Raw genomic sequence first — 18,725 nt, forward strand, 5'->3', positions numbered from 1 at the left:
AATAGTAATAATAAAAATCACAGTAAAGTGTTCATTCCAAAAGGGGATGAAAGTGTACTTGGAAAGCCTGGAGGAATGAAAGATTGTCATTCAACTCAGATGAGCTTTAATAATATTCTGATGAGAAATTGCATTGCAAAACCCCAGGACTTAGATCAGGTTGCTACAGATATGTTTAATTAAAACTGACTCCCTTTAACCTTTATTTAAGTTTTCAAGCAGGTTAAAGTCTCAAACTAAATTTATGTTTATATTGTATTTAAATTGGATATTGGGATTGCTTTTAATAATTTTTATTTTTTTTTTTAAATAGAACTTTTTCGCAAGAGAGCTGTAGTGGAACCAGAGGGGGGAAAGTTGGAGGTCTTGTACCAAGGAATAAACATTGAACTTTAGATGACTGGAGCTCTTTGGGTTTTGAACTATGGTTGTATATAGTATGAAAACTGTCCATTCATGCTCTGGTTTTGGAGATGGATAGCAGTGTGTTCTCAGTGTTTTCCATAATAGGGTACTGTCTGCAAATCTCTTAGATGTGTCTCTTTTTGTGTCTTACCATCAAACAAAATATTAGTCCCTGCTATTTCATCTTATGCTTTTGAGAATCAAAAACTGGTAAAAATTATAATGGCAAGTATGGTACAGAGACCTTGAACTTCTTTCAAAATTTATAATTAAGCTGATTGTTGATAATAACTTTTCATGAATTGTGCTTCAGATAAACATGAATAATTTATTTCAGTAATTATATATCCATGAAGCCTTGATCCTGTAAAGTTTCTTGTGAATGACTTTTATGCCTTATAGCAGACAATAAAACTTTGCTATTAAGGTATTTTGACTCAAATAATGGTATTTTTTTACTTCATTCTGAGAAACTTGTAATGAAAAATTCTTAGTATCACTGAAACTAGCAGTAGCACACAAATCTATATTTTGATGGGAGAATGGGAAAACATGAATTCAAGAAAAGACTTGAGCTGGTTTTGTCTTTTTAAAACTCCATAACTGGAGAGAAAAAAAAGTATTATATCTGTTGGTATTCTAGTATGATGCTTTACTCTGAGTAGATGAACATCCAAAACCATTAAGATTTGTCAATTAGTACTTTCAGCATCTCAGTAAATCAAGTGTATGAGGCAATTAGTCAGCTGAATTCCCCATACCAGAGGCAGAATCAACATTATGGGTCCCTTAAAAGCTCTCAGTGATAACACTGAATATTTCATCCATGTGCTGTATTGCTGAGGAACGTGGTGACTGCTGGAAATTTATTGCCACTTTACAATTGACTATTTCAAAATAACTCAGAGTACTGCAAGCTTTGAGGCTAACCCAAGGAATTTATTTGGGAATTAGAACACTCAAAATTGTATTTGGCCATGCAGAGACTCAGTAGGTTATCTATAAACAATACTTTAATTAAGAAAAAAAAGTTTGAAAGAGTAAGTATGCATATGTTAATTTGGAAGTCAGTATTTGGTATAATATATTGTCATATTTGTGATTTCTCTTCTTTGGTCCTCTTTTTTCTTTTATATGCCTTCTTTACCCTCCTTCCTAGCTAACATGAGGTCTGAAATGTTGATCACTGTAGAATGACTGTTTTTTGCTTCCTCTTTCTTGCACAAGTGGGGGAGGCTTCTGCTGGGAGGGGAGGGAAGGTGGACTGACTGGTTTGGGATGGATGTTTATTTATTATTTAAACTCTGACAGACCTTCTTCAGAGTGAAGAAAGGAGAGCTTAAGCCACCAGCCTTCATAATTTAGATATCTGGCAGCTGACTGGAAACTCTTCATATCAGATTGCTTTGGTTTTTTTTTTTCTTCTAGACTTTTACTGAAATGGCTTCTAGACACCATTATAATATCATACTGAACTTCTTACTGCTTCCTTCAGAGATTTTTATAGAAAAATACCTAGATTTGATGAGTAAAGTCAAATAGCAAAACTTCTGTGCCTACAGATGACTGAAGGCAGTAGGCTGGAGTATAAACTGATATTAATGTCCAGGGAAACATCCTATCTGAGAAGTGATGACACTTGTTTTTATGTCAGTGTTTCAGCTGTTTAATGACTTTTTAAGCAGATTATGTTAATGATCTGCTGTTGAGCTGTTGGAAACAAGTCAGTGTGGGAGAAGACCTAATTGGCCACTATTGGAACAGTATAGTGTCCTTGGAGAACCTCTCCATTTATGTTCTGATTTCATATTCTAATAAAGTAGAGTAAACGTATCTTGTTGGGGTTAGTAGGATTTTGATGTCATTTCCCTTGTCTGAACTTCTGCTTGTCTGATATACTTTCCTCAAGGTCACTGTGTGAATGCTTGCTGGACTCTGTATTCTCTTTAGGCATCTTTCAACTGATCCAAAAGTGGAATGTGGACATACAATTGTTGTTAGAGATGGGTTTATTTCACTTGAGAATTCAACCTCAGCGTGTGAAGTCTTTTCACTTTTGAAAAAATAGGTACAGCATTGCACTGATGTATCAGCTCTTAAATGGAAAAAGGCAATGGTTTGGTTAAAATGCAAGAAGTACTCCTTTCCTCTATGAGAAGCAAGAGAAGTGTTTATTTTTTGGTGTGAAACTCCCAGTTTAAGCCATGAGACTCAGAGCTGTATAGCTACATACTTGTCAATATGAAAACAGAATGAGGAGATTGAACAAGAAGTCACTTAAATGATGATTTAGCTTTGTATTGCATTTAAGTATTGCATTTAAATTGAGTTTCATGCCAAATGGTAGTACCCAAACCATTATAGCCTTGAATTCAGTTCTAGATGAAAGCTCAGTTCATGATTGTTTGGCGTGCTAGGGGTGCAGTTCTGAGCAAAAAGTTCCATTGTGCCTCGTTGCTGAGATAGAATGTAATGTTTAAATAATTGGTATGATTGGGAAGATGTAATCACAGAGATGAGAGAAAATGAAAGTATCAGACTATTGAAGATGCTTTCTGTGTTGGATTAAGATGTATCTGGGGCCTGAACTATTGCACAAAGCTGTTGTCTCTTTGTGTGGCTTATGGATATTCCGTGATGGGGTCCTTTTTTTCCTAAGTTCAATTCGAGCTGATTATTTGAACTTCTCTGGTAATCTTCTCAGCCTTTTTCTGTTTGTAGCTATTGGCAGAGTCTTTGAAGTCTCTCTTCTCAATCGAAAATGTTTCTTTTAACTTCTTTTTTTTTCAGCTTCATAAATCTGTTAATCAGTTACTGGTTGGTTGGGTTTGTTTTTTCTGTTGTCCCCTAAGGCATTCTGGGCTAAGTTTTGCTGAAAAATCTGAAAACTAAGCAGTAAAACTGAGAAACCTGAACCATTTCCTCTTGGAAGGAAGCCTTCGATTTTCAAGGTGTTTTAAGTTCTTTATGCCTCTTGCCTTAATACAAATCAATATTTTCTGTTATAACCTTCCAGAGTGAGTTCCTGTCCAGGGATAAGTAGGACCATCTGGGGCAGATGGTTGTTTCTTTGCATCTCTTCTTAAGTCATGAACCACGGACACTCCATCAGGAAGGACTGTGGCTGGGAACAGGAGGGATTAATAGGAGCATCTGGTATTGCTGGCAGGTGGAGGGGAAAGTTTAAGCAACTTGGGCAGAATTATCAAATCTGCCTGGGGAGAGCAGAGGTTTTAAATAGAGAGATGCAACCATTCCCCCTCTGAGGAAGGGAAGAGCCATGGTTTCAATAGCAGCCATGAGAATTTTTTTAACAATGTATGAATTCAGTGGTTTTGGTGTAAATAACAAACTCCATGCAGATTCCCCAGAGTGAGTTTTATAGAAACTGGGCCTGAGACTTTTTTTGCTGTAACATTTTATTTTGCCTCAATATTAGCAAGTCATGACCTGGCATACTTGGTTCAGTTTGTGCATTGTAGTCAAGAGGTACAGCTCAACTGGGAAGAGTTTCCTGAGAAGCCATGAAGATGATCAGACATCTGGGGGGACAAGACTGAAAGAATTAGGAGTAAATCCCATAAGATGGATCTCGATTATCAGAAATACCAACCAGTTCTTTAAAGCTGTCTTCTTGAAACTTTTTAACATTGTTACATTTTTCATCTTTCTTCTGTTTTCTCGTTTTTGCCTGAAATGTTTATTTCAGACAGTCTAGCTGTTTATAGCTTAAAAATTAACAATTTAACCTTTTTTTCAAGTCACCAAATCCAATGATGTATTCTACATCTTTTGCCATGCCCCAAAATACATAAATAAATGTATTACAGTGCATAAATACTGTCTATACTTTACAATTTAGACATTCTGTTCAGTATTGCTTTATTGCTAAGGTGTTGTTTGTTTGATGTTGGTCTTTGTAGACGTTAGTAATTTCAGTATTTTTCTTGATTGGAACTTCAGAATAAAACCAATGACGAGGGCCCATCTAAATCTTACTAATACACAAGCTCTTCTGCTGTTAATCAAGCAACAGTTTAGTAAATACATTCTTTCTGCTAATATGTGCAATTTGTCTGCACTATCCAAATACTTTAATCGTGATAAAAACTATCATCTAAATGGAGTATTGAATTAATTGCATTTGTGTTTTTGAGCACGGGAAATGTTTTATAATAATAATCTCTTTATTGCTTTTGACATTGCTCCCTACTGTAAAATGAATAGGTACTAGAAGATTTATCTTGCATAGTTATTTTTGTCACATTGTCTGGTCTGTTTGATTTGTACCTCTCAGCTTTCTTTAAAGACTGGCAGTTCTCAGGTTTTAAACAGCTGCATAAGTGTGAGGAGCATCTTGGAAAGCAGCCTGGTCTTTTTCTGAAACTCAAGACACCCATATCTTGTTAGAGAAGATTATCTTTTTGTTGCACAGCAGACAGTATTTTTGGTTACTGATGTTTAAGAAAATATACACGTTGATTTGACTGTAACTCCTTCGTGTCTCTACTTCTCCTATTGATTTCTATGGTCCCATGTCCATTTTTTTTTTTTTAATTGCTTTTAACCTTGACTACCATGTTTAGTTGCAATGTTGTTTTATATAGATTAATACTCTTAAATTGGAGGCTGCTTATTCTTCTTTCACTGAGGTGTGGTTTTTGGTTTGTTTTTTTATTACAACAGGCCATAGCATGCAAATAAATTACCATGAAGGAAGATTAGCATGGGTTGCTTTAATGTCTTGTAATACAATTTTCTGTGTCAACTGGTTGCTTTTTAGCTTAGGAGTCTATTGCCTTGAACTATGTGGGATAGACATATTCCAAGGCAAAAAAAAAAAAAAAGGTAATTTTCAGACTTAGCTTGCTATTTCCTTTTAGAAATGATTTCATTGCCACAGTGTGTCAGTTCAGAAGCAACGTATTCACTCTCAGTCATGAGTTAACCTTGGGCATGCCTACAAACACACAAGCCCACCTTGGCAGATGTCTGTTCAGTTGGGTGTGTCAGAATGACCAACCTTGCCCGTCTCTAGCGCTCGGGAAATCCAAATGGAACAAAGAATCGTGAATTACGGCATCTAAGCTTGCCTCAATAAAAATCTAATGAAAAAGTCATCTTCCTCAAGACTTAAGGCCGCACTTCCTGGCTGTGTTGTTATTGTCTGGTTTTCTAGCCATTGCTGCCAAGTCTTGTCTGCAGTTTTCCCTGTATTTGTCCTACTTTATACGCTTTTATTTTATACATCAGCTTGTCAAAATAGAGGCAGTGAGCAGTGTGTGTGTCTAAGCCTGGTCTGAGTACTCAATTTATGGAAGCTGTTTTTGCCTACATTTTGTCCACCTCCCCTCTCCATAACCAATATTTGCTCATTAGTTTTTTCCATAGCAGTGTAACAAGTATTTCTGCTGACTTGTTTAGGAGAAGTGAGGTTTTTGTTTCGAAATCTACCTTAAGCCTTACTTTTCAGCCACTAGTTTTCATACCACTGTGATTTTGTGGTATTAAAATCAATAGGCTTTTTGGGGAAGGAGAAGGTTGTGTTGACTTTGATGAAAGACAAGGAAATAGAAATAACTTAATCATTGTTAAAGTAGAATTGGAATATGGTGTTACAGTGAAACTCTTACACACTTCATTTTACCTCTTTTAAATGTGTGTGATAGTATCAGATATAAAAATATTTGTCTGCTTTTCACTGAAGTGAACTCTGAAAAAGATGGAACATAGTGTTATGCTTTTGAATTGTAATTGGACACATTTTAAGATAAATACTTAATATTATTTCTTATATTGCAGATGGCTGGAATCCATTTTCCCATCCATATAAGAAGTTGGAGTATGGGAAGTGGGAGTTGTTCATTCCACCTGGAGAAGATGGTTGTCCTGCTGTGCCCCATGGATCAAAGCTAAAGGTGTTGGTTCTAGACTTACTCTAATTCTTGTAACCCTTCTTACTCAGTTGTACTTCTGATTTTCTTTTAAGTAACTTTATCTTTTGTTTGAAGAAGCAGAATCAGTTTAACTTCTTGTGGTGCAAAGTGACCTCAAGGAGTGAAATATTAAGCATCACAAAGAGACAAATTTTTAGGAACAGGCATATGTGGCTGAAATGTGGATATAGTGTATTTTATCACGTTACAGGATGAAAACTATCTACATGTGGATAACTTGAAATATAGAAAGTAATGTGCAGATAAATGATTTCTATTTTTGTTGCAACTACTTGAGTTTAAGCTCACATTCAGATCTCAGTACCTTGATAATTTTTGTGATTCTTTTAGCTATGGCTTTTCAGGTGATCTCTTTGCATTGCTTTAATGGTACATGCAGATCTGTCAGACTCGTACCTATCCTTTAGGAATTAAGGAATTAAGAGCAGTAGGCTTAAGTAAGTTAAACTGAATACAGCTGTATTTCATGAGTATACATGAGGATAAAATGCTTTCTTCCAGAAAGTAATGGAAAATTTCTTTGAGCTGTCAAATGCCACAATTGTTATGCTTAGTGCAGATGTACATAATGACAACTAGCTATCAGCAGAGTTGATGATTTGTAGGTGAATATTGATTTAAATTGGAGATTTACTTTGTTGCAGTCAGAGCTTGAATTCCAGAGGCAGTGGATGCTAATGGGGGACAGTAATGAGAAGTTAAGAAATGTACTGAAATTATCTAAAGATTAGGAAAATCAAGAAACTGGAAGCATTTGTATAATACTAGTATATTTTCAGGGCTCCCATCAACAAAACTAACATATTGAAAAAAATCCTCATTTTCATGCTGAAAATCAGCTTAAGGAAACAAGAAATCTGTTAAAACAAAAATATGTATAGAAATGCTTACTCAATGTGTGTGCTTATCTCTCTGCTTTTTGTTACGGCTTATGAAATCATCCCAGTAATAAATAGGGATAAATTGAAATTTAGGAATAATCATTCAAGGACGAGAGCTGTTTTTATTTTATGGAGCAGGAAAGAAAACAGTTGTCTTCAGCTCAGAAGTGCAGTGATTATGCAGTAATGTGTGAGAGTGCAGAATGGTTATTTAATATTTTCCATGCTTTTGAGATATAAGTAGGTTAGATTTCTTTCATTGTTGCTCAATTTACGCTCTATATTTTATCTGCAAAACTATTGACCTCATCTACTGTAGAATATCCTGTGCTCTGTGTAGAGATAAGAGATGTGAGTGATAAGTGTTGATAATTATTAACATAACAGAATAAACCATAGATTCTTAAATGCATTTGGAGCAACTTGAGATTACTTTATTGTCTTTCTTCCTATATAATCGCTGGTCATATCACCTATTTTTGAAGTATAGGTCTTGATAGTACTTTTCCCCTATTCAGCATTTTCTTTGAAATATAAACTCCATAAAGCAAAGACTGCATTGTACATAATTTGTTTAGTATGCAGAATTTTTGACTACTGATTGCCCTTGGTGCTGATGCCCTAGTAAGATGAATTCCTGTGGCTCTGTAGTTGCTCTGAGCCTTCTGAAAAAGCTGTAAGATACCTGCTGGCAGAGTAGAATGTAAATCAGGTGTGGTTTTTTTTTTTGTTTGTTTGCTTTGTTTTGTTTTTTTTTTTTTTTGTTCTGTTTCATGTGGGTTTTTTTGTTTGTGGTTTTTTGTTTGTTTGTTTGTTTTAATTTTTAGGCTTTTTTTTACCCTGCCACTTCAATCGTGTTTTGCCATGGTCAGTTTTAAACAGTTGTGTGATTGTCAGTGACACTCAAAATACGTGATTGTCCAACAGGCTCGTGAAGCAGGACTGTGAAATAGGTTTGCTTTTCAGTATATTCCTCAGGAAAGCAAAAAACAAAACAAAACCAAAGATTTAGAAACTTGATTCACAATTGTACACGGTCATAATTGATAACTTCATCTACAGGAAACTACTCCCAGTCTCATCTTTAACTTTGCTGATAATCTTTCATGACACTATTTTTGTGCTGTGGTGCCTGTACCACTGGATCTAACACATCACGACGTGTACTTGTGATGTAATTAGATGATACAAACAAAAGCTCCAGTTAACATCGTTCAAAAATTGTTTTTTCTGTCCAACAACCTGGAATGATGTTGGAATATTCACATGGTAGGCGGGTACCTTACTGATCATCTTATTCTCTCTCATTCCACTAATGGGTTCAGAAAACTGCTTTTCTGTAAATTTTCTTTGAACTGTTGTTCTTTTAGATTATGATCATTCATAAACTCATGTATTTTTGGCAACATGAGGGCTTGTGTGTTAGAGCATAGTTTTGCAGTCCTTTGTTCGCAGAGAAGCTGAGAATATTGGGTTGTCTGCAGATGGAAATTGCTATGCAGATTGCAGAGGTAATGTTTAAATCCACAGGCACTCATGTCTGCACTGAACTAGGCAACAAAAACTCTTTTTAGTAATGAAAGTAATCCCTGTTTTCCTTTACTAAAGAAGCTTAAGGGAATTGCAGGTTTTACAGTTTCTTTTACCAACACGATTTTAAATACTTAAGTTAAAATGGTCAACTTTAGAGATTTATGTGGTGATTAATCTGTTATAAGGGGAAAGTCTCCTCCAGAAGGTCTTTAGCTTTAGCTTCTGTCTACACTGTTTTCATCCTCAGTTCTACACAAGTGAATGCCAAGTTCTGAAATAGTAACAAGGTCACTCCTTTTAATTAAGTAATATCTAAACCAGAATGGGAAAGGGAGTGGAGTGTAGCTGGTGACACTAATTTAGATCAGGTCACAAAATATTTTTGTGGGAAAATAAGTGAGGAGCAGAGGTCAAGCATTTGCCTGTTTTCAATAGTAGTAGACTGCCTACTGTAGCTCTTAAGGCAGTCTTCTCATAAGTAAATACAAACATTGAAGAAAATGAGTCATTAAAAAACCTGCTGTAAGTCTTCTGACACTTTTCAGTTTGAAGAGATGGGTGCTTAAGACAGTTGAGCGACTCCCTTGTGGATTATGACACCCATCTACAAAATAAGGTTACCTGCTAGAAAAGGACTTTTTTTTTTTTTTTCCTTCTCCTGTGGATCAATTGGGAGCTCAGAATGAGTTCAGTGAACAAATATAGTTGCTGTTGTGGTTCTGTGGTGTTTGCTTTTAAACTTCTGGCAGATGTCAGAGGCTGAGCACAGATTAAAGCCCCAAACCAAACTTTATGCTTTAATAAAGGAACCCTCTTTACCTCTATTTATTTGTAATAAGGTCGTTTGAAAGATGTTTTCCTTAAATGTTAGGATGTTTGTCATTGTGCAGTGATGGCAGTTGGGGTGCAAGTGTGCTTATCTTCTTTCATGGTCGAAAATGACAATCTTTTTCTTCATTGTTGGTGTTCTTAATGACTTTTTTACAAGATACAGCAAGCTTTTAGAAAAATTAACATGGATAGACTTCTATAGCAAGTCCTGTCGTGTGTTGTCATGCATATGCAGGAGTTTAATCAGTGATTCACTTTGTTCTTTTACTGTTTATTTATAAATGATTTTTCCAATTGCTTAAAAGTACCTGTAAATTAACTGTAGTTGGCAAGATCCTAATTTTAAAATAGTCAGTGGAGTTTAGGGGTGGGGGTAGCATCAGTAAAAATTGAGATCTTAGTATCTGCAGTGGGGAATTTGTTTAATATTATTATTTATAAGAATGCCAAGGAACAAAATAGAAAATGCAGAACAATTAGCAAATTGAATCTTAGATGAAAATAATTTCCAAATTCATGGCTGATGATCAAGTTCTAAAATATCTTCACACAGTTAAATAAGAAGAGATGGCAAGACCAGTACTTGAAATATATTGGCAATTATGATTGAGCTACCTGCTGCCCTGGAACATTGAATAGGAATACATCTGTGCTAAGTTTTCTTTTGTGAACTGAAGAGCAGCAATTTGAATTATTCATTTTTTTAGTAATGACATTATTGATAACAAGAGTTTTATATGCTAATAAACTCATCTGGCGCGTTATCTGACAATATATTGGGTAGGTGCACAAAACTCTGTATTGCAACTAAACATCACATGTATTCATGAAATCTAGTTCAGTGTGATTCTGACTTATTTCTGATATGAAGGTAAGAGTCAGGATGGCTGACAGGCCTCCATAATGCAACTTTTACCAAGAACCAGGTAAAGATTAGGAAATTGTCTGTAAAATATTAGCGACTGAGTTTGTTGGGTTTTTTATTACATTTTTGAACCCCTATGAGTTTTATGAGAAAGCTACCCTTTTGTAGTTAACATTTACCTAATTGATAGATTAAAAAAAAAAAAAACAAAAACAAAACCAAACAAACCCCAAAAAACCCCACCCCTGTTTTATAGTTAATTTAGTTAATTTTAGTTGGTTTTTTAACAGATAATTTCTGTGTACCATTGTAGCCTGCATCATTTCTCTATGTATGCTGACAGAGCTAATAACATATACAGCTCAGGAAACAACTAACATATGCTTTCTCCTGGAAAGGTCATTCAGAAAATGGTAGAAATGTTTTTAAAAACTCTGAATTCCATTACTTACTAAGTCTGTATCCTTTTCTTCTTCACACATGTCTGTGTATGTATCCATATCTATGTACTTAAATGGTGAAGTTTATAATTTTTTTGTGGGAGTATCTTGTACTGTAATGAGGTGATTAGACTTGACATCCTGTGCACTTGTTAACATTCTTCTACTGATATTTCACTTTTACATCTGTAAGTGGTTTCAGTGACTGCTTATAGTGCCAAGTTCAATACAAAATTGAGGCAGGCACATACAACAGTCCCAATTTTTTCATCAGTTTGTACAGAATGTTTGAAAAGTTCACTATTATTGGGTTTAAGTTCTCCAGTCCAAACGTGTTACACTTGTTAATATTCAAGTGGGCAAAGGAGGAACTTTAAGAGTCAGAACACTAACAGTTTATTAATCATGATTAAAAGTATCTGAAAATACATTTGTATTCAGGAGGTGCTGGGTAGAGGAAAGTTAGTTGCAAAGAATATTTTAAAAACTTAATCCTTCCAGTTTTTATGACTGTAAGCTATACTTTGTAGTAGATTGCATGCTCTGTCTAGCTTGTAAACCTTGAAAAGAAATCAAGTATAGTGAGCAGGTAGGTTAATCAGTGTCAGGGAACCACTGTTAGTAAAATTCATCAAGTGTAATTACTGTCACTGATGAAATAGATGGTGTTGCAGCTGACCCTCCTGATCAGGAGGTCCAGCAGTAAAATATCAGACCAGCATTGAGTTCAGGCCTCGTGCACTTCAAGCAGTCTGCAGTCAAAAATGTGAAGGTGTTTTTAATGAGTATGAAAACCCAGGAAAGTTTTTAAGAATGGGATAACAGGCTGGTGGTTAAGATGCTAGGTGTAAAAGTGTTAAAGATGTGGTGGACTTTCAGTAACATAAGATGCAAATAGAAACATGGAATACTGGGTTGGAAGGGACCTCAAGGATCATCTGGTGCCACCTTTCTTGGGAAGAGCGTGGTCTAGTCATGGTGGGCCAGCATCCTGTCCAACACTGGGGAATCCAGCACTTCCCTGGGGAGATTGTTCTCATTGTGAAATAGGTTATGTGCAGTGAGACAGCTTTTGCAAAGGGAGCCTCAGGTACCCTGAGCAGAGATACTAAACTTGATTTCAATGGGAAGCTTCCTGATAAAGTGTTTGCTGTTTCCTTTCATGTACAAAGATAAACACTTCTGATTGGTCTGGTTTTCACCTTAGCTGGGGGGTAAAGGGAGTATCCTTGCTCAATTTGCAAAGTTCTGTGTCACTTAAATTTCATGTCTTAAATGGTGTGCAGGGTGCAAATTAAAAAAAAATTCCAGGTCTGCAGAGTTGAACAGGGAATGAAACAAGTGTTCTGCAGCATCATGGTGTATAACCTATGTGCAAGAAGCAACAGTGGCATTCCTGGGATTTTGAACTTTGTGAAACAGGTCTAAAGTCATCAGCATATGTTTTTCTAGATAACAGCAGTGCTGAATGGAAGTAAAACATTTGCTAAATCAGTGGCAATATTCATGTTTCATTGCTTGATTGTGAGCCATGACCCTTCAGCAAGTTGTTGTGGACTTTTCTGGGTTACAGATTGGGTTTCCTAGCAGGAAGAGTTGTGAACTCCTTGGGAGGTAAATGGTCTCTTGACATTGCCTGTTTGGATTTAGTAAACAATGTGCAACTACTGGTGGACTCATAGGAGAGGTTGTAGGAGCAATGAACCATTGTAAAGCAGTGGACTGTTGCTCTTTGGAGCCTTTTTAGCAGACTGAGCTCAGCACTTTTAAATATTCTTGTTCAGTTGTTTTGGCAGGCTCAGTTCTCCTGTGACTTGAAGGTTGCACAATTATATTGTGTTGCAATTTTGCTATTTGGAGATACTTTGCTTTTAGTTCATCCATACAGAAGACTAATTGTTTCAATTGCTATTAGGTGTATGTTAAAGCAAAATGTGGGGGTTTTTTGAGGAAAAGGTAGAGAGATCTTAAAGAAGAATAGGTCTTGAAATGGAATTTGAGAGTCCATATGAGATATATAGACATGGCTGTGATTCTTGTGGGAATTGGTTTTGTTTTGAGGATATGGCCAGTAATTAGGTAAAGCTCCTGCCTGACATTCTCTTCAGTGTGACTTACTGGCAAATACTTCCTGACTTGCAGCTGTATTTGTGTCTGTTCAGAGAAGACTATAGGTCAAGGAGAAAGTCGAAGATAAACTTTGGTATTCCAGTGGACTTACTCCACACCTTGGATGCCCAAGTCTTGCCAGATGGAATCCATATTGGCAGCACAGCCAACACTGGAGCTGTTTGAGGGGGACTCCTCTGAGGCATTGTGATAAAATATTCAAGGTATGCTACTTTAGAATATTGAAAAGCAGTTGAGGTAAAGCACTTAACAATGTGTGGGGAGAATCAGGTGAGCTCAGCATGGAGGAAACACATCACCATTCACTGCACTTTTTTATTATCCAGCAAAGAGAGTGTGACTTAAGGTCTCCTGAATTGTTGGACAGGGAGATGACAGCAACAGGAGGGAGAGGACAGGGGAAGGACCATTGGGGGCTGTAGACTACCCCAGTTCATAAGGCACTGTGGGAGTATGTGACAGGCAGCAGAGGTGTTGAGCATGACCTGCCTCATCTCCAAAAGGTGTTTCACTGTCAGTTTGAAACAGCTGTGAATGGAGAATCAAAAAGTAAACCCACAATGCCACAAGCACCCAGTTTCAAGGTGCATTATGCAGCAGTTGTCCTTTATACAAATTCTTCATAGCTGTGAGGATGAGTGGGTGCTTGGGTGCCCCTGTTACATACTTCCTCAGCTTCTTTTCTGCTTTACATGGCTTGAAGCAACTCTAATAATTTACACTTATTATGTGTTAATGTGCTTTATTATGGTTGCTTTTCAAACCATGCTTTTGTACCCCAAGCATCTTAATTAAGGGGCTAACATAATACATGTGGGAATGTTTTTATATCATGCCTACAAATTTTAATAGTATTTGAGCTACACCACTGTTGTTATGGTAACTTGATTCTGGTTAAGTCATAGTGGCAGAAAAAGTATTTTTTGAACTGTGTTTTAGAGTTTCCAGTTTTCCTTTGATTTATTGATTTTCATTTTGGAAAAAGTTGTCAAAATCTGGATTCTAGACTCAAAGAAAAGTTTGAATGCTGTCCCTCAGCACAAACGTGTGTTATTCCTTCGTGAAAATAAACCGGTTGTCCCTCATACCTAATGATGCCACCCTTGTGTAGCTAACAATTATAAATCCATGTACCTGGATGATTAAGTGAAGGATTGTCCCTACACCTGTGCCTGTTAAAATCAATTGGGAATGTTTCTGTGTGATGCTGCTTTCATTTTTAACAACTCTCCTATGGTTTCCTGGATTTTAACAGTTTGATTTTTCCTATGTTGTTTTTATCTCTCTCTGTATAGATATTTTGTAATACTGGGTTACTGGCTTCATCTTTTGAGTTAGTTTTATATTCAAACAGATAATACAGAGTTTCCTGGTTTTTTTTTTTTTGTTACTATTTACTAATTTTTCTCAGTTTTCTAAGAGAAACATGGAAATAAAAAAAAGAGCAAAAGCTTTCCATTTTAATCTGATCTAGTAAACTAGGTAAACATGTTCATAAGTTCTTGAAAGCAATAGAAATACTTAAATCACAAATGGAGCTATATCTCCCTCTTTTGGAAAGTCAAGGCATGACTTTGTTACTTGGCTTAGAAGATAGGCTTTTACTTCTTTCATATCTTGATTGTACTTTATTTTTAATTTGTTTTCTTTCCCTGGGGGAGAAGGCAAGCTGAAAGAAGGGGGAATTGTGAACAAATATTTAATATCCCTAATAAGTTTAGATTATGAAAGCTGATGTCATGACATATTTACAGAAAAATAGTTTGCACAGCAAATAAATCTGTCTCCAGTGATTTCTGAACTACACAAACTCATCTGCAGAACTTTGTTAAACATGTAAACCAGCTCACAAGCACTATTTTGTGTCTGATAACTAAGGAATATTTTTTCAATATTTGATTTGAATGCTTGCCCTTTAGCTGATTTAATTGCCAGAAAATTTCTTGGAAGAAAAAGAACAAACCAGACAGCTTTGTATCAGCTGACTTAGTTTTGACAGTAACTGTAAATTGATAAGGAAAATAAAGCTGGAGAAAGGGAGACTCTGAATAATGTGCCTGGTGTTTTATTACTTTTCCTTTCCAGTGTAACTGATTTTGCAATTTAGGAAGGAGAACAGCCTGGAAGAAGCAACATGCTGTCCATTCTTTGCAAAACTTAATTTCAAGGTTTGTTCTCAATTCGCTGTTAGGAAATAACTTCAGTGACTGCGAGCACCTTGACAGATACGCTTGATTTCTTGGCTGTTGGGAACGGCAGGAATGGAGTATGGTAAAGCTTTTCAGAGGAAGTTGAGTTCTGGAAGATCTCCCATTTACCATGTGTCTTACCCCACCAGTTTGGGTGGAGGGTCCATTTGGAAAGGTGCTCCTGACTAGGGGAAGCTGAAGTGTTGAACAGCTTCTGATTCCTTTTCCTCCTTGCTGCCTCCCCCGAGCTTTGTTAGGAAGGGCTGTGCAGTAGCAAGAGGAGCGAGGCACTAGTGATGCTGTGTTTGCTTCTTCATTCCTTGCCTTCTATTTCTGAGGCTATTAGAGAGAGAAATGTTTTATCTGGCCTCTAAAAATCTGTCAGGTAGAGTGAGACAATTACAGAATAATGCTCTCAACAGTGCTGTTAGATCCCAATTTTTTTTTTCAGGCTTTTGTATTTTTATCTACACTTTCTTTGAAGCGAACTGTCAGCCAAGAAAGTTTAAATTCTGGCCCTGGGTTCTGCAGCAGGTTGCATTGCATTAGCAAAATGTGTTCTGCTGTGGTGCCATGTTTTAAGAGCCAAACATACCCTCTAGACTGTAGTGCTTCTCTCCCAAACCAGTGCTGACCTGTAGAAAGAGGCTGGTAATAGTTACCCTCTTCCACCTTCTCCTGTGTGTGTGAGGAGGGTGGGGTGGTGATGTGATTTCAGCTGCTCTTGTAAATGGGCTCAATTTACATCATCCACTGGCAAAAGCTTGTCAGAACTGTGTGTTGTATCCTAGGGGCTAAACTCAGGATTGGGTTTGCTTTGTGGAAGAAAAGGTGATGGCTGAGGTGTGCAGGGAAAGGCACTTTCAGCTGATGGATGGTAGCAAGGTGGGGATCGGTCTCTTCTCCCGGGTAACAAGTGACAGGATGAGAGGAAAATCCCCAAGTCAAGCCGGGGACACGTGGATTCGATCTTAGGAAAAAGTTGGGTGGTCAGGCATTGGAACAAGCTGCCCAGGGAAGTGAGGGAATTGCCATCCCTGTAAGTGTTCTAGAAAACATGTGGATATGGCAGCTGGGGACGTGGTTTAGTGGTAAACACAGTGATGCTGGACTCTGATCTTTTCCAACCTAAACAATTCTGTGATTCTCTGTTTCTGTAGCAACTTGAGGGAGTTGAGAAAAGGATCAACAATTTTAAGAAAAAGATAAATGATCTTACAGTAGGATTGTATCAGTGTCTAGAATGCAGGAACTGTCTTTGAAACTCAACAGCATTTATGAAATAAAATTTAAGACGAGGTTTTCTTACAGCAGCAATGTGTCTGAAGTATATTGGGTCAGAATCTTTTGTATTCTTGTAAATTATTAGTGCTTTCTCTTGTTTACTCTATTTCTGCAAAAGTCAAAATGTAGTCTTTATTTGTCTACAGTGCACATTATACCAAAAACCATCTTTGTGTACAAGTAGTGGGTTTTGTTTTCCTTGCACTTATAGAAGAACCGAGGGAGGGAAATCCCGTGATATTAAATTTCTACTACATTTCATGCAGTAGAAAAATTTGGTTATGTTGTTATGGCACCTAACAAACTTCCTGGAGAGTCTCTTAACAGTTTATCCTGTCCACCTTTTAGATTTGGGGCTGAACTTGCTTTTAAATCAGATGTATATTACTGAGATGAGGTGGTGTTTCCACCTGTGCTCCTGTGGCTTTCGAATTTGGGTAATCTTGTCTCAGAAATGAGTAGATCTGAAGCTAATGAAATGCTATAGATTGTAAAACACTGAAATAATAGCTTATTGCCCTTATATAAATAACAAGTCACTGACATTTCCATATTTATATTAAAGCTAGTCCATTCTCTCATTATATTAGCTATTGTTGGTTTGATGGCTGATTTAATTTCATTGTTGTATTAAAAGCCACGTACACCAACAATCATTTCAACTGCTTTCAAGCTATTAAAGTAATGAAATAATAATACAGTGTTTCAGAGCAGTTTATTGGCTTGCATATATTCCAGTTATCTAGTTATCAGTTCCTCATTTTCCTTGCCTCAAATTGAGTATAAATGACAAACCACTGTATCACAAATTTCTCAAACAGCAGAAATATGTTTAAACTCTTTATTCTTTTGTCTTAAAAAAAAAACAACAAACCCACCAGTTGATAGTGGTAAATGAAAATAGGTATCTGAAAAATAAGGAATCATCAAGGCAACAGGGCTTTTTATTTCTGTTGTTTGACCCTATATTCTAGTCAGTGGAAACAGAGGCAGACACCTTATGGAAGCACACATCATAATCAAATAAAATGCTCGTGTATGGAATTGAAGTCTGCTTTAAATGCAGGAACTGACACCTAAAGGAATGGTAGCTGAGCAGAGAAATTGCTCAGTCTTTTGTTTAGCTGTCACTTGAATTATTCTCTCACCCTGTTCTGAAGATCTGTGTATGTGTAGAGTGGAAGCTGAGGTAGCCAAATGGAGCTGATGTGAAGAGAAGATGAAGGTAGGCAAACACAAAAAGAAAAAAGGGTTATTCATAGATATTTGAATTTTAAGTGCAGTTCAAATGCAGTGGTTTGTGGCCTGTTTCTGCACAGTTTCATCTGTGAAAACATCAATGTCTGTCATTAATAGCATGGCCATATTAAACTCCATTTTACACATGGGCTTACTTTTTATCTACATTTGTGAGAGAACTTCTAAAGTGTTGCAAAACTTTCAGATTTATATCATTGTAGACAGTGTAAGAAAAAATGTGTGGCTTCTGTTTATAAATAGCCAGCAAATTTCCCTGAGTCACAGTAAGTTGAAAGTTGCCTGGCTGTAAGTGCAGAGTTTTCCTTTAAATGCCCTGAGACATCCAGAAGGGGTTGTCAGATATACTAGAGATGATATGGAAGACCTGTGCTGTTTTGGAAGGGTAGAATAGTGGGATACCCAAGAGTCTCAAATGTCAGAAAACTCAAGGCCCCTGAATCTTGCTTGTTCTGCATTGGCAGCACCATTACATTAAGTGGAGCCTATTTCAGCTTCTGAATTGCTCCAAATGTGTTATTGCCTTTTTCTTTATGGCACTGGACTGTCCTCAGAGTGGTGTTTTCCCCTTAACTGTAATAAACTCCTTCTGAGAGTTTTAAAGATCATCCAAACAGACCCATAACCTCTATACTTAGTTTTATCCTATAGCTAACTCTCCATTTCATGACTTTCCTGTACTCTAGTGAACAATGTTACTTTTATACTAATGTTCTTTTGAGATTTAGGTCCTGCCTTGTCTTTCAGCAGTCCAGCGTTTGGATAATTTTTGCACACCAGTTTTTGCATACCTTCAAAGCCAGTCTTTGTAGGTTATGGATTTCCTTTTACAACAACCATGCATTCATTTTTGTACTGATTTTTATTCTGATCAGAAAGTTTTTACTTCAAAATTAACCACTGAAGTAGCACTGAAGCCTTAAACCTCAGGTTACCAACACATGTTTTTGCTA

At 36.6% G+C, this 18,725-nt stretch overlaps 1 protein-coding gene across 2 annotated transcripts in view; it reads left to right on the top strand.

The window, feature by feature from the left end:
* Positions 1-18,725, top strand: part of GBE1 (1,4-alpha-glucan branching enzyme 1) — a 150,490-nt gene that overhangs the window by 37,731 nt on the left and 94,034 nt on the right. For both annotated transcript variants that reach the window (XM_032680022.1, XM_032680023.1), the window contains exon 3: positions 6,208-6,323. In XM_032680022.1, coding sequence (XP_032535913.1) covers positions 6,208-6,323 — 116 coding nt within the window. The remainder of the gene's footprint in view (positions 1-6,207; positions 6,324-18,725) is intronic.

The sequence above is a fragment of the Chiroxiphia lanceolata genome, chromosome 2 (genome assembly GCF_009829145.1).
Source record: "Chiroxiphia lanceolata isolate bChiLan1 chromosome 2, bChiLan1.pri, whole genome shotgun sequence".
NCBI classification, from domain to species: Eukaryota; Metazoa; Chordata; class Aves; order Passeriformes; family Pipridae; genus Chiroxiphia; species Chiroxiphia lanceolata.